The 14,837-nt window shown below is 40.9% G+C and overlaps 2 protein-coding genes across 14 annotated transcripts; one reads left to right on the top strand and one right to left on the bottom strand.

Annotated features, from left to right (window-relative positions):
• Positions 1-4,110: 4,110 nt before the first annotated feature.
• LOC108043490 (phosphoribosyl pyrophosphate synthase-associated protein 2) lies at positions 4,111-14,037 on the bottom strand. Of its 12 annotated transcripts, none has more exons than XM_044458478.1 (9): positions 13,937-13,985; positions 13,534-13,555; positions 6,764-7,000; positions 6,416-6,704; positions 6,192-6,358; positions 5,298-5,354; positions 4,883-4,997; positions 4,655-4,801; positions 4,111-4,587 (listed from the first exon to the last, which is right to left on the bottom strand). In XM_044458478.1, coding segments are annotated over exons 1-9 (1,194 nt in total). In that variant the 5' UTR covers positions 13,938-13,985; the 3' UTR covers positions 4,111-4,428. The 12 variants fall into 12 exon arrangements, with proteins under 12 accessions (XP_044314413.1, XP_044314410.1, XP_044314416.1 ...); XM_044458475.1 differs by having other exon boundaries at positions 4,883-5,027; positions 13,937-13,984; XM_044458481.1 differs by lacking the exon at positions 13,534-13,555 and having other exon boundaries at positions 4,883-5,027; positions 13,937-14,037.
• LOC108043489 (cytosolic carboxypeptidase 6) lies at positions 7,505-12,528 on the top strand. 2 transcript variants are annotated; one of them, XM_017122217.2, is made up of 5 exons: positions 7,505-7,779; positions 8,888-9,453; positions 9,515-9,889; positions 10,320-10,635; positions 10,695-12,528. In XM_017122217.2, the coding sequence occupies exons 1-5, from the start codon at positions 7,767-7,769 to the stop codon at positions 11,297-11,299; spliced, it is 1,875 nt and encodes a 624-aa protein (XP_016977706.2). In that variant the 5' UTR covers positions 7,505-7,766; the 3' UTR covers positions 11,300-12,528. The 2 variants fall into 2 exon arrangements, with proteins under 2 accessions (XP_016977706.2, XP_016977709.2); XM_017122220.2 differs by lacking the exon at positions 7,505-7,779 and adding an exon at positions 8,042-8,626.
• Positions 14,038-14,837: the final 800 nt, after the last annotated feature.

Raw genomic sequence — 14,837 nt, 5'->3', positions numbered from 1 at the left:
TATAGAAAAGAAAGCGTACTTTGATGACACAGATATTTTAGAGATATTGATTTGACCACAATTGTATATCGATCTGGTGTAACAATTGATCTCTGCCCGATCAACATTGCTGGGATACTTTCGCGGCATTCGTTATGAATATTTATAGGTCGCTGACTTGTTCAGGTGATTGGGCGGCGATTATGTGTCGCAGTTAGATATGTAACACTCGTGCGGTCAATTTGCATTACTCATACGCAGCGTAAGCCCCCGAAGGGGAACGGTGGGTAAACACATTAGGCAACAATTAAATGTACATAGCTAACCCGCCAGCAAGTCAATTATAATTTTGAGCAAATTTAATTTGCTTTTAATTTCGCTGGCGTGCGGATAATTTGGTGTTTATCGTTGTGCTGTCTCCCCGTTGATTTCCCTTCTAACATCTTGAAAAACAAGAAGATTCCGTCGCTTGAGGCCTCTTCTTGGGTCTTTGGACCGCATCATAAATCTACTGTGCGCGTGGGCGGCCTACTTAAGGTGAGATTATACATATATTTTGGCGGCCCTTGAGCATGGCCAGATTTCGGCAGCTATCTGGTTGGAGAAATCTCAAGGTGTGCGGGTATTATGATAAGGGGAAACTCATCTCTCCTTGAGGGTCACATGCCGGAAAGGCTTGTCCATTTGTATGCACTGCTTATGGCTCACAATCAAACATGGACAACACGTAGGTTAACTGTTTTCGTACAGAGAGAAAAATCATCACGAAATGGATTTCCGATTGTCCGTTTTTGCTTGGCTTGCAAAGCCTCATTTGTAAAGAAAACAAACAAAAACAAGAGAACGCTATAGTCGGGGCCCCGACTATCAGATACCGTTACTCAGGTAAAGGAGTGCAGGAGAGGAGATAGAAACTGATCACGCATAACTTTTAACGAATGGTCCGATTTGAAAAATTTCTTCACATTTCGATAGGTATTGATAAACACAATAAAACTGCATTTTTACTTTTCCGAAATATTTAAATTTTAAAATCGTATATAAGCGATTGTGGGCGTTAAAGGGGCGTGGCACCATTTTGAAACAAACTTGCGCTGCGTAGGAACTTCAAAATCTACATGCAAAATGCCAATCTTCAGCTTTTATAGTTTCCGAGATCTCAGCGTTCATACGGACAGACAGACAGACAGACAGACAGACAGACAGACAGACGGACAGACAGACGGACAGACAGACGGACAGACGGACAGACGGACATGGCTATATCAACTCAGGAGGTGATCCTGATCAAGAATATATATACTTTATAGGGTCGGAAACGCTTCCTTCTAGCTGTTACATACTTTTGCACGAATACAATATACCCTTTTACTCTACGAGTAACGGGTATAAAAAACATAACAATTATTTACACCATTGATATTCTATTTACTTGAGGTTTTCTTTGTTTAGTGTTACTGATTCTGATTAATAAAGAATCTAATGATTTATATTTAGAAATTATAGCATTATCATAATAACCGTGAACCATATATATATCAATCAAATAAACACTATTTGGATAAGAATGTGTGATATATAAATTATTATTACTAAGCAAAAAAAATATATTTTCTCTGTGCATCGGTATCTTTGGATCTGAAACTGCATTGTCAAGCGGGTAAACAAAGTTTAAGTTAAGCTCAAGCAATTGCAATGAATGACAATCGCCGCTCAAATAAAACTGTTAATTGTGCATTCAGTTAATTGTATAAGATCCCAAACATTACGCAAGTTGATCAGCCGTCGGCCCCGCCCCCTGGACAACCCCCGCCCCCTTTACCGCCCGGGTGCAGCGGACTGCATTGAGGCGTGTAAAGTACCCGACGTAAGGCTTCACGTGACTCAAACCCGTCGATCGGGTATCCAAATTCATGATCGGTCTGAATTTACGAGACATTCTGAGGTCAGCCTGTGCAGCTTTGGGAACACTTCGGATGGAGGAAGTTGGCGTAAACCGTGTCACGGACCAAGTTCAATGACGGGCAGGTATCGGGTTACTATCCTTGCCAAGAATCGACCCAGGAATCCCCGCCATAATGAGGCACCATTTTCGAAAGAGGTTTCTTCTCCTCACGTGATCCGAACCGCTTTGATCCGGTGAACAGTTTTGGGGGAGTGGAAAGATGAGGCGTAGCTTGTTTTTTTATCACGGCATTAACCGCAGTGGCAACGAAACTGAATTAATTTGGTCACATGACCGAGCCAGAAGAAAACAAAATGTAGATATATACCTACACAAAAAAAACAAAAACACATAAGCATCTGGCAGTCGTATATTTTTATCCATATCACACACTCATCAGGGGTACTCAAAAGCTATGGCGAAAGTTGCTCGACTGTAACTTAAAAAGGGAAGAGCAATACAAAATTATGGGACTGCAAATGTTGTCAATAAACCAATAATGATACTTGCTCTAAATGTTCTTCGAAGAATTTGATTTTTTTGATAAGGAATGTTTGATTTTCATATTATTTGAACAACCCACAACCTGCACAAATCAAAAATAAATAGAAAATCAATAAGATAAATTAATTAGAACTTTATTTAATAAGGATTAAATTAAAAACCATTAAAAAATTCAGATCAAAGCCATTTCTAAGAACTTTATATTGAAGGGAAAGACCATCCCGCTATTGAGTAACCCGAGCGGCGCTTGTTAAAAGGTAAAGCATATTCCAAATCATCAAAATGGTAATTTCGAATGGCCAACAGGCCAGGTCGTGTGACTTGTTTGTGTTTGCCGCTCTACTCAAATTTATTCGTTCAGCCAGACATAACGCAAGTCATCTGAATATTGGGGAGATATTATTTCCCCCGCAGACAGCTAATAATCATTATGGACAGGTACACCCACACAGGAGCCACCAGAGCGTGCTATCCAGATTATGGACCATTATATTTTAGACAATTGTGAGGTGCTAAACTGCTGGCGTTCGAGCCAATTAATTTATGGTCCCAAAGTGCCGTGCTAATGACTTGCCAACAAGCCGGGCAAATTAACAAATCAATTTTGGAGTGATAAACAAAAAGTCAAACAAGAGGAACAAAAAGCGGAAACAACAAACAGAGTCAACAGTTATCGGGTACAAACAATTGGCATTGCAATTGGAATGCCATGGGAATGATAAAACAAATTAGCCGACAGGCTCTATTAAAAGTAAAATGTGATGGACTGTTAATAGGTGGTGTAGGTATAAAATCCCTGACGGAAGTCGGTTCAATGCACGCCGAAGCAAAACAAAACAGGGCTAACATGGCGTATGCGCAATGCGGCTGCTTCACGTGACTCGTTGTTGTTACCTGAGAAATTCAAGATACCCCTTCGATCTCGGCTAGGGCTTGATTTGCATTTGTTTATGCCGCCTTATTCAATTCAAATCCAGCAGGTGCCTGAGATTGGTGGGATTAGCTTGGGCTTTGCAATGTTTTTGTTTGCGATAAAAAAAAGCAGCAAGTGTCACGCTGAAAAGCGTAGCACAATTTCTGTTTGACTTTCTGGCGGGCAAACAGCGCTGAGTTTATCGCACTTGGCCTAGGCAGAGACCTAGCAAATATGCGCCAATGGGCCGGCCCAAATATTGTGTTTATGAATCCAATCCAATATCAGACGGTCTCGTCACCGCCGCTGGAACCGCATTCTTCGGTCGTCCCTCTGGCATTTAGCAATGCAAATTTACCGACTTCGAGGTGCTGTAAGATAGGGACTGACATATCTGATGCTTGATTAATGGACCATGATTTATGTATGAGCCACTTGCCGAAGCGGGATTCTCCGGTTTTCTTGTCACGAGGAATTGCACGGAGATGCATGCACTATCTTATCTGTGCTGCACTCGTTTCCGCAACAATATTTGTCAAATTAGAGCGATGTGAGACATCTGCCTGGTACTTTATTTGCGTACCAGGCGAACGCAGAATGCAAAGCGAGTGACTTTACGTCTGCAACTAATGTCCGTCCATATAATTATTTATGACTTGGACGGCTACGGCTACTCAATTAAGCGTGTTCCATTTCGACAGGTACCATAAATTCAGACAAGCGTCAAGTGCCCCGATTGAACTTTTATGAGGCCCCAAACTTTCCACAGTTGAGTACAATCAGCTTTTATTTGGACAAAGTTGTGGGATCTTAGACTTACAAACTAGAAGAAAGTGATTAACCTTCGATGAACGTACAACGTGTAGTACAGTGTGGAGTATAGTGTCGGGCCTATAAGTATGCTACAGTATGTTGGATCATTCATTTTTTTTATTTGAGCAAACGCACGCTGGGCGCACTTTCCAATGGCGTCTAAAAGCGATAAACAAACAAGTACCGGCCCAAAACGAGCCGGATGCAACACTATTTTTGTGACTTCAAGCGGTGAACTAGGGGCTGTGAGTGGTTCTATGAGTGGATATGCACACTAATCCTCCAGCGTTACGTTGCGGAAAAGATAGGACATGGACTCCTTGTTGTGGATACGGCGTATAGCCTCAGCAATCAGAATGGAGATGTCGATCGTCTTGATCTTATGGCACTGCAGCTTCTGGATCTCGTGTGGAATGGTATTGGTGACAACGATCTATTGTAGGGTAGAATATATAATCAGATTACAAGTGATTTTTATGGAAATACACTCTGGGACACACCTCATCGATAGGCGATTCATCCAGTTGACGCGGTGCATCCGAACTGAGCAGACCATGCGTGGCCAGCACGTAGATCTTGCAGGCTCCGTGCTCCTTCAGCATCTCAGCGGCGGCCACAAAGGCCTGCACATCGTCGATCAGGTCATCCTGAAATAGTAAAGGTAAATGAAAATGAATAAAATGGCATTCCACACGCAAAATATATTTCGGAAGGAAACGAATACTTACCACCATAATGGCGATGCGTCCGCTGACATCTCCCACAATGGTCAGTGGTGGCTTCACCTTGACAATGTGCTCCGGAACACCCACCGAAACCGAGGTGGTTCGCTGCCGGTTGCTGCTGGTTGGGGCGTGTTGTGGAGTAGAGTTTCTAGTGGTTAGTGTGCGGAAGTTTCACGAGGTTTGTGGTTCGAGTGGTGCAATGTGGTGCATTGTGGTACATTGTGGTACATTGTGGGTTGGTTTTTGGTGGTGTATTTCATTGGTTGGTCGAACCGTTATCGAAACCAAAAAAGAAAAGAATCATGTGGGTGGGTTGGGGTATTTGTGGAGTGGCGTGGGTTGGTGGAAAAAAGTACAAATGTCAATTGATTAAAAATTATAAATTAAATGAAATGAAACAATAGTTAAAAATACGAACCTAGGCGCCGCTGGTAAGCACATTTCAACTGAATTTCCTAATAAATTGCTATACGCACTGCATAACACAAATAAAGAGAAATTTCGATTGTTTTTCTGTTTTTTGAATTTAAAATTTTGACAAGTGGACTGCTCCCCATGCCCACCAAAAAGTATCGAGGTTTTTGTGGCATGTGGGGAGCGTAAAAATAAAGCAATAATATTTCCAAAACGCAAAATACAAAAACACTTCAAAAGTCAATAAAGCGGTCAAATAAGATAAAGCAGATATAGCTCAAAAATCTACAAAAACGTGTCAGCCCTGGCTGTGGAGTACGAACATAAGCCATTGAAGAATATTGCAACACTTATGTCATGGCGATTGTGATTTAATGGTAACGTGCGTTTTAAAACAATATACAAGTTAGGGGCTTAAAAAAGTTTCCAGGTATATATGAATTAAAACAAGTTAAAAGTTAGTTTTCTTATCAAAACTATTAACTTACCACTTTATTAGCGGTATTATAAAAACTGCCAATAAAGATTGTTTTATTCAATCAATATCATGTTAATAATTAGATTGCAGCAGGTATTTATAGGAATAAACCCCTTTGGAAACTGTAGCCATTAAAAATGTATTGAGTCGTTATGCTCTATTCATAACACTTAATATAACAAATGGATGGTCGACATTCGAGTGATCTTTGATAAACGAAACAGGGTGTAGTGCAGAATGCAAAATAATCGATTTCAAGTTCGTCCAGCTTCTGTCATTTACGGACCCGAAAACTAACAAAACAAGCTAACAGCAAACCAAAATTAAATAAGTACTAGATCAAACAGAAGCCTTAAAAAAACTTTACAACTTAAAAAAATCAGCGAAGCCTGCTTCCAAGATTAGGGGAATGCAACTCACCTGGTCGGAGGAGGGGAGTACCGACCGTCGACCTCATCGGCATCCGTCTCCTTCTGTTCTCCATGAATGACGGCCAGGCCAAGACGCAGTCGCTCCGCATAGGAATTTGCCTTTTTGGCCACGCCCGGATTGCGGGCGACAATCACCGAGTTGCGATAGTCAGGAATCTACAATGTGTTTTAAGTTTGATTCTTTCCTTAGGTTAGAGAACTTAAAGTACTCACGCTCTCCTGAATATATTGGAGCAGAAAGGGCGATGCCCTCAGATTGTCCACAGGTATGTCGAAGAATCCCTGGATCTCCTTCTGGTGCAGATCCATGGTGATGATGTGCGTCAGGCCCGAGGTGCACATCATCTTAGCCAGCAGCTTGGACACGATGCAACCGCGCTTGCGCATCTTGCATTGCTTGGAATACGGCAAGTATGGAATCACTCCCACAATCGAACGGGCCGAGGAAGTTTTGCAGGCATAGGCCATGATCAGCAGCTCCATAATGTTATTGTTGGCGTCCCTTTATGACAAAAAGAGGGTAGTTAACAAACTGATACGAAATACTCATTTAATGCTTACTTAGTGCCCGTTTGGATAATGTAGATGTCCTTGCCTCTTACGGAATCACTAATCTCCACAATAGTCTCCCGATTGGACTTGTGGAACACAGAGCAGCCTCCATTTTTAATGCCCATACGCTCGGCCACCATGTTGGCCAGATCCGGATGCGAGTTGCCATTGATAATGACAATGTCCGAGGTGGATGTATTGTCCATGTCGCTCCTGCAACGCTTTGGTGGCCTTACGCTGCCTAATCTGTAAGTGATTCAAACGATTAGAACAATAAAAATATAAGGAAAGGATAAAACAAAACCATAACAAAACATTAAAAAGATGTTTAAGAAAAGCTACCTGCGTTTGGACATGCTGACTTGGGTTTTTTGGTTTAGGAGTTAAGATGTTAAGAAAATGGGGTGTTGGCGGGTTCATTCACTGACATAATCGTTAAAGTAACACACACGCAGTCGTTACGGTTCCCACGTTGCGATGTGCGACCGTATCGATTAGCCCCAGTGAACCAAATAGCCCCCGGCTCAACGCAATTAGTACTGCCTCTCCTCTCGGTTGCCCAGTTCTGGAAACTGCTCTCGCTGCGGCGGAACCGAAAACCACAGGCGAAGCAAAGCCCCTAGCCGGAAACTACTGCGAATTATCGACCAAACAGAAGGCGACACACGTGAGTGGCGTGGCAACGTCAAAGTGCCAACATGCGAATCACGGTTCCGGAATCCGCAGCCCGGATTCCAAGGCAGTCTGTGCGGTGCGGAGGAAGCGGCGAGGAGCGACCAGGAGCTGCCCAGGATTAGCAGATAGAGATCGACCTCCATCGCCAAGACTTCGCACGCGACTTCCCCGTCTTGGAGACCCACTCGAGAAAAGTGAAAGCCCATGTCGGCGCTCTAAGGAGGCGTTCGCTAATTGAATTTCTATTTTCGATCCTGCCCCGGGTCAGGTCACTGAGCTGCCACTCCAAAGAAAGCAGCCTCAAAGCAAAGAGAAGTTTATGGGTTGAGACGGCGGAATGGGCGATTCAGGTGAGTGAAATTGCCATAAATGTGCGCCACCGATAAGAGTTTAAGGGAATTCCCCCGCAGAATGAAGGTGAAATGCACTAAGGCTAATAAAAATATACTATTTTAAAAACTCAAGTAAAGAAAAGCAATGTATTCGAAAAAAATTAAGTCAATAATCTACAATCTTTGGGTAAAGAGCCTTTATAGATTTTATTCAGAATAAGTGTAGGTAAATTAAGGAAACTAAATTTGCAGTAGAAAAATAGCTTAGGTATTGTCAAAGGCTTCTAAACCAGTTATAAATACATAGGTAAAACCATGAGGGAAACATTGACTTAATCATCCCTACCAAAAGTCATTATACTTCCAGTTAGGGTATAAATGAAGCTATTTCAAGACCTTTCAAGTCTCCAGACATTTACCTCCGGCGCTCAACTCAGGATTTTGTTGGTTTGGGTTTGGGGGCCGACGCAACCGCGAGGCGACTATTCAATTTTAGACGTTTGACGTCTCGAGTTGTTCGAAGCTCAACTAAAAGGCGTTGGCAGGTGCAGCGAATGCAATGGAAACTTGCGGCACGCATATGTGGCACAAGGAAAGAAGGAGCGGGATGAGGAGAAGATGCATTGGTTTAAAGATAGCAGCTGGGTGGGATTAGAAGGACTAGGCACCTCAGGCCAAGAAAGTTATGACAGGCCAGGCTGAGGCAGAAACCTCGAAGGATTAGGGCCACAACACTCGACTCAGTTGCAATAGAAGAACCTAGATTTTTGCCAGAGAAAGACGCACTAGCGGAAAAGAGTCATCATGTTGGGAATAGCCTGCGATCCGCTCCAGCACACGAGCATGTACGAACGCGGCTCAGATGGTACTAAAAGTGATCTAAATTTAGAAATTAAGTAGTGCGAGCTCCAAAAGTGATAGTCAACTTAGATTACAAAGGCTGAGATCAAGAACCAATTCGTATTCTTGAGAATGTTTGATTGTTTGTTTAAGTTTAGTTTTTGATTCTTATCAACAAATTCAGAATTCAAGACTACTAGTACTTAGTTCTTTTCAGTATTATATTATATTATTTTTCAAGGAGAAATACCGTAGCTAACTCTTTTAAATTGTTATTCCCTTACAGATAGCGAAGATAGCGATGGAGAGGGCGGCCTGGGAAACGTTTCCCGGGTTATCATCCGACCGCCCGGTCAAAGTGGAAAGGCCAAGAGAGGTCATCTCTGTTTCGATGCGGCATTCGAAACAGGAAACCTCGGAAAAGCGGAGCTGGTGGGCGAATTCGAGTACGATTTGTTTCTGAGACCAGACACCTGTAATCCGCGCTTTCGCTTCTGGTTCAACTTCACCGTGGATAATGTGAAACAAGATCAGCGAGTGCTCTTCCATATTGTAAACATCAGCAAGAGCAGGAATCTGTTTTCATCGGGACTGACTCCATTGGTGAAAAGTTCCAGCCGACCAAAATGGCAGAGGTTGTCCAAGCGGCAAGTGTTCTTCTACCGATCGGCCATGCATCAAGGACATTATGTGCTGAGTTTTGCTTTCATTTTCGACAAGGAGGAGGATGTCTATCAGTTTGCATTGGCCTGGCCATATAGTTACTCCCGTTTGCAGTCGTATTTGAATGTAATTGATGCCAGACAGGGAGCAGATAAGCGGTTCACTCGATGTGTGCTTATAAAATCGTTGGTGAGTACTAAGAGGATCTTGCCAAAAGTGTTCCCCAAGATTTTTAGTCGTATTATTCAAGCAAAATCGCAATGTGGACCTGCTGACCATCGACCATGTGACCTGCAAACAGCGCTCTACAAATCGTTTGGATCGCAGCTTTATCCGGGTGATTGTTATCCTTTGCAGGACGCATTCGAGCGAAGCTCCGGCATCCCATGTGTGCCAGGGTTTAATAGAGTTCCTTGTGGGCAATCACCCCATTGCCGGCGTCTTGAGGGAGAACTTCGTCTTCAAGATTGTGCCCATGGTGAATCCGGACGGGGTGTTCCTGGGCAACAATCGATGCAATCTGATGGGTCAGGACATGAATCGCAACTGGCACATTGGATCGGAGTTCACGCAGCCGGAACTGCATGCGGTAAAGGGCATGCTAAAGGAGTTGGATAATTCGGATGTAAGTACAAGCTTTAAGGGCATAATTTCAAATAATCTCGTGATACTCGCTTTGATTGATTTTTGTATACGATCTCAGTTGGTAGCATATCAAATTATCATACCAATACTAATTAGTCATCAGCTAGAAACTTTAATATATGATATTCTATATTATCGCCTAACATAATAGTAACAACCACCTTCGTTTTAAGTGTTAGTATTCAATTATCAAAATTACTATTCGTCAAAAAATAGAAAATTGACAGATAATGAATGAGACAGCTTTCATTATATTTCGTAGGTAATTTAAACTATGCATATAAATTCATCTTGTAACTATTTACAGTTTTATAGCCCATAAATAATTATTTACTAATTTTAAAAATCATTGAAGTAGTATCACATGGTTATCGTACAAGCTGAATCTAAATTTGTGACTATTTTTTCAGACCTATCAGATTGACTTTGTGATCGATCTGCACGCCAATAGCAGCATGCATGGCTGCTTTATTTACGGGAACACCTACGAGGATGTGTACAGGTACGAGAGGCACCTGGTATTCCCGCGGCTCTTCGCCAGCAATGCTCCGGATTACGTGGCGGACCACACGATGTTCAATGCGGATGAACGAAAGGCGGGCAGTATGCGGAGATTCAGTTGCGAGAGACTCAGTGATACGGTGAATGCCTACACCTTGGAGGTCTCCATGGCGGGTCACTACCTCAAAGATGGAAAGACTATATCTCTGTACAACGAGGACGGATGTGAGTATTTGTTAAGCAGATATCAGTTTGGTTCCAAATCAAACGCTTTGGTCTTCCAGACTACCGCGTTGGCAGAAACCTGGCGAGGACACTGCTGCAGTACTACCGCTTCATCAACATCCTGCCCATGCCGATAGTGACTGAGGTGCGGGGCAAACGACGGGGGCGAAACCGCCATGCCCACCACTCTAGATCTCGCTCGAAAACCCGCTACGAGGTGAAGCCCCGACCCAAAACCCCGCGATGCCACGCCCCCATTGCCTACACAAACCTCAGTATCTGCTACGATTCAGGGGGCGGTGGAGGTGGATCCTCGGACGAGGGAGGATTCTCACCCGCTCGACCTTTGGCCCCCGGGAGCAGCAGTTTCAGTGGATATAGAAATTATAGGAGGGCTGCCACAGCAAGTTGCTCCCAACATCCTGGGCACGATCAGTATTCCCCCTTCGCTTTGGGAGCCCTGAAAACGGGTAGTGACCATGGAGGAGGCGGAGGCGCAGGAGGTGGTGTCAAAAGCAAGAGATCGGCAGCGGTCACTATCGAAGTTCCTCTGCCCGTAAATGTACCTCCCAAACCATATCTCTCCATCATCGATTTGAATCAACTGACCAGGGGAAGCCTTAAACTCAAGTCCAACAGTTTTGATGCCGCCGACAGAAGATAGGATGAGTGGTGATTTGGTAAAGGGTTAGTGATCTCGATCGTTAAGGATGCGTTAACTTAGGGTGCTAAGTTGTTTTAGATATAATCAAGTCTTTTCTATGCTTCTTGCTTGTTTTTCTAAATAAAAAGTTATAACAATGAACAAAAAAAATTGTAATTTACAATTGTAATTTGATGTTGGTAGGATCAAAATCAATAAGTAGTTTTTCATTGTTTATTCTACAACTTTGAATGTAAGATTCAAGTCTTAAGGCATATAAATTTTATATTTTTTTAATATTAAATGATTTTCAATAGCTTAATTGATATTTTCAGTTTCAGAGATTTCGATGTTTTTTAAAAACTAGTGAAATTGCGTAAAAATACGTAGAAGAAAACTAAGATATTATTTGTAATTTACTAACAGATCGGCTTACTGAAAGAAAATAAATCTTTTGCAATATTTAAACAGTAAATCGATTTACAACAGTCAAAACCATAATCCCACTGCATTGAGTTCTGTTTATAAATAAATTTTTTCTCTTTATAAGTTCAGCATCTGAGTCCTCAAATTCTTCGAATTCCTTTCAATCGATTACAAATATTATTAAACAAATGAGTGTCCTTATAAAGGTATTCAGGGTTCTGATCTCTGAAAGCTAACACAAAATGTATGAATTTTTTGGTTTCATTTGATAAGAATTCTCGCTTGTAAATATACTTTTAAGATTAAAAATTATAAGTGTCCTTGAGTAAACATTATTGTTTTGTCCAATTATTGTTGTAGTCCAATTAGAATCAATTCACCCCCTCTCCTTTATATCCTTCTTCTAAACAAACAGTTATGCGACAACTTTCCACTCAGAAGAGCGAAGGGCAACAAGTCGCGCGATTGAGCAACACTTTTGAGTGATTTGGCTTATCTATGGAAGCTTTGTTGTTGCCTGTTCGCAATTTGGCTCGAGACCAAAAAAATAACAGATTTCGCTCATTTGGCGACATGTGAGTTTTTTATCACACATTTTAAATGCGGTTATTCACTGTTTTGTACATATGTAAATATAGCAAACAAAGAACCGTAATGAAATTGAGTGTGACTGAATTTCACTCGCAGCGCACGTGAGTGTAAAAGTGCCTTTGTCAATCACTCAGCGCTAAGCAGATGGATTAGCGGTCTTTTTTATCTTATCTTTTATCAAACACGATATTATTATAACCTCCATGGAAATGGAAATGCAGTATACAGCAGACACTCACTCACGCAGGGAAAACACGCGCGAAAAGTGTTGATAAGAGCGCAACTTTGCTGGCGACTGACCAAGAGCGAGCTTCTCGACTGATTAACGCTTTCAATTAACACCGATTCGGAATCCGAATCAATAAAAAAGCCAGTGCGACGGCACTTTTTACACTTCTTTTTCTTATAAATAAAAGCGAATGACTGTGGGCGACGTGGAGCACAAAAAGCGAGACCTATTCGGCGTTGCCAGATCGCAGCAATGAGGTGGTGGTTGAAAACAGCTGTTGCCGTTTTGAGTGGAAACGAGTGGGGCAATTGGGAATAATTTCAATAAATAAAATTTAATTTTATTTTAACTTAACTTATTCGCAATTCTTTTAGTTAGCAACAGTGGAGGATCGAAAACGTGGGCATTAGAAAAACCACGGAACAAAAGAAAGATTAATAAAGAGTGTATTCTCTCTTCATCTTTTTAAGTATTTGTGAGATTTAAAGAAAAGCTGAAATTGAAATCAAAATACCTATGTATAAATTGTTTGTATCTCAATTATGAATCTTAAAAATAAATTAAAACCAAGTTTAAATTAAAATCAAAATTATTCCACATATTCCTTGCAGTTATTTATTTATTATGTTTAAATTAATTCAATTTCACTTCATTAGGATATAAAGCTAGGATGTTAACAAAAATAATTAAAATGCTGGGATGTTGTGCAAAAAATAAAAAAAGGAAAACAATTTGTTCTTTCAGTGTACACTCTCTTATTTAGCACTGAGAACAGAGAGAGCGCAGAAAGTGGAGAGCAAAACAAAGTGGAGAGACAAACGGCGATGAAGTAACAAAAACGAGAACGGCAAACACAACAACAAAAGCGAGGCTAAAAATAAAATGCAAACACAAATTCCAGTAGAAAAAAGTAACAAAAAGGGGGTGAGGTTTCTATCTCTTGTTAGCACGCAATTGATAAAAAAAAAATTGGTTAGACAAACAGAACAAGTAATTGAAATCCATCAACCTGGTTAAAATCTTCGCGGGCACTGGAATAAAACAGGGAAAAATGGATTAAAAACAAAGTTAAGGGGAAAAATGGAAATATAAATGAAAAAGGAGGCAAACACACGCAAACAGCGGGACACTAATTAAATTATACATGGAACACAGAGAAATCAAAGAAAAAAGCGAGAAATTAGCCGCTTTTAAGTTTTACTTGTTCCGCTGCAGCAGCATGTTGTTGTTTTTCTGGGGATTTCACTGTATATTCTGACGTTTGTAAGTTTATATTAAGAGTTAGTCTCTTTTTGTTTGCCTATATCCTGTTTTCAAATGTTAACCGGCAGTCAAAAATGGATCAAGATTTTATTGTTAAAACAGAGCCACAATCACACACTCGCTATCAACTATGAATAATTAGTAATTACTCTTTTTTGCACGACACTCCGACTTTCACTTCCGAAAACTATAAAATCCTCTCAACTTATTCAGTTCGATTTGGTCGAATTAGAACAGCTGATTAATCGAGTTTTTATTATCGATTGCCAAGAGCTTTGTTTAGTGATGGCCTTACGAAGAATCGCGATAGTTCGTCGTAGCCATGTATATGACTCTTCACACTAAACTCTTGTTGCGTTCACACCGTTGTTGCAATGCCGTAAACTAAAACAGGACGTAAGATTTCGTTATATTATATCAATAATATAGTATATTTTAATATTTGTTCATGTAAACAATTATATGGTATGGTGGTACTAAGGAAAAACCTGAATCCTTGGGAAAAGTGTGTTTAACCAAAATCCTGAACATCTAAATTATATTTTAGAACCCTTTTGCCACAGAATACACTTAAATGGTATTTCTCATGGCTCGTAAATGATTTTATTAATTTTTTGTAGAGATGGTAATTCTATGAGAAAGTTTTTGAGCTGTGGAAATCCTTGAAAGATCTTTCTTCAGTAAGGGTTCGCTGTATCTTCGAAAACTTTAATTATGGGGAAAAGTGTGTTATCATGTGCTTCTGAAGAATGGAATTTCGGTAAAAATCCTTTGCGCAGTGGGAAGAAAAAAATTGGTATTTTGGGTAAAAGTCTTTGAGCAGTGTCACTGAAGTTTAAAATTCTGTTCAAAAGCCCTTGTGCAGTGGGTACACTTGAATGGTATTTCCCCTGCCACTCAAATGATTTCGTAAATTTTTTAGAGATTCTTCAATTCGACACTTTTCACACTTTCTTTTTTCCTTCGCTCTGCAATTTAATAGTAATGTGAAATTTTTTGTAAATGTATTTGCGATCAAGGATGAAAATAGTCCAGGCTTAAAACGTTTAT

Source organism: Drosophila rhopaloa, unplaced genomic scaffold (assembly GCF_018152115.1).
Source record: "Drosophila rhopaloa isolate 14029-0021.01 unplaced genomic scaffold, ASM1815211v1 contig_167, whole genome shotgun sequence".
NCBI lineage: Eukaryota > Metazoa > Arthropoda > Insecta > Diptera > Drosophilidae > Drosophila > Drosophila rhopaloa.
Note: the sequence above shows the minus strand (reverse complement) of the source record. Positions and strands in the feature narration are given on the sequence as shown.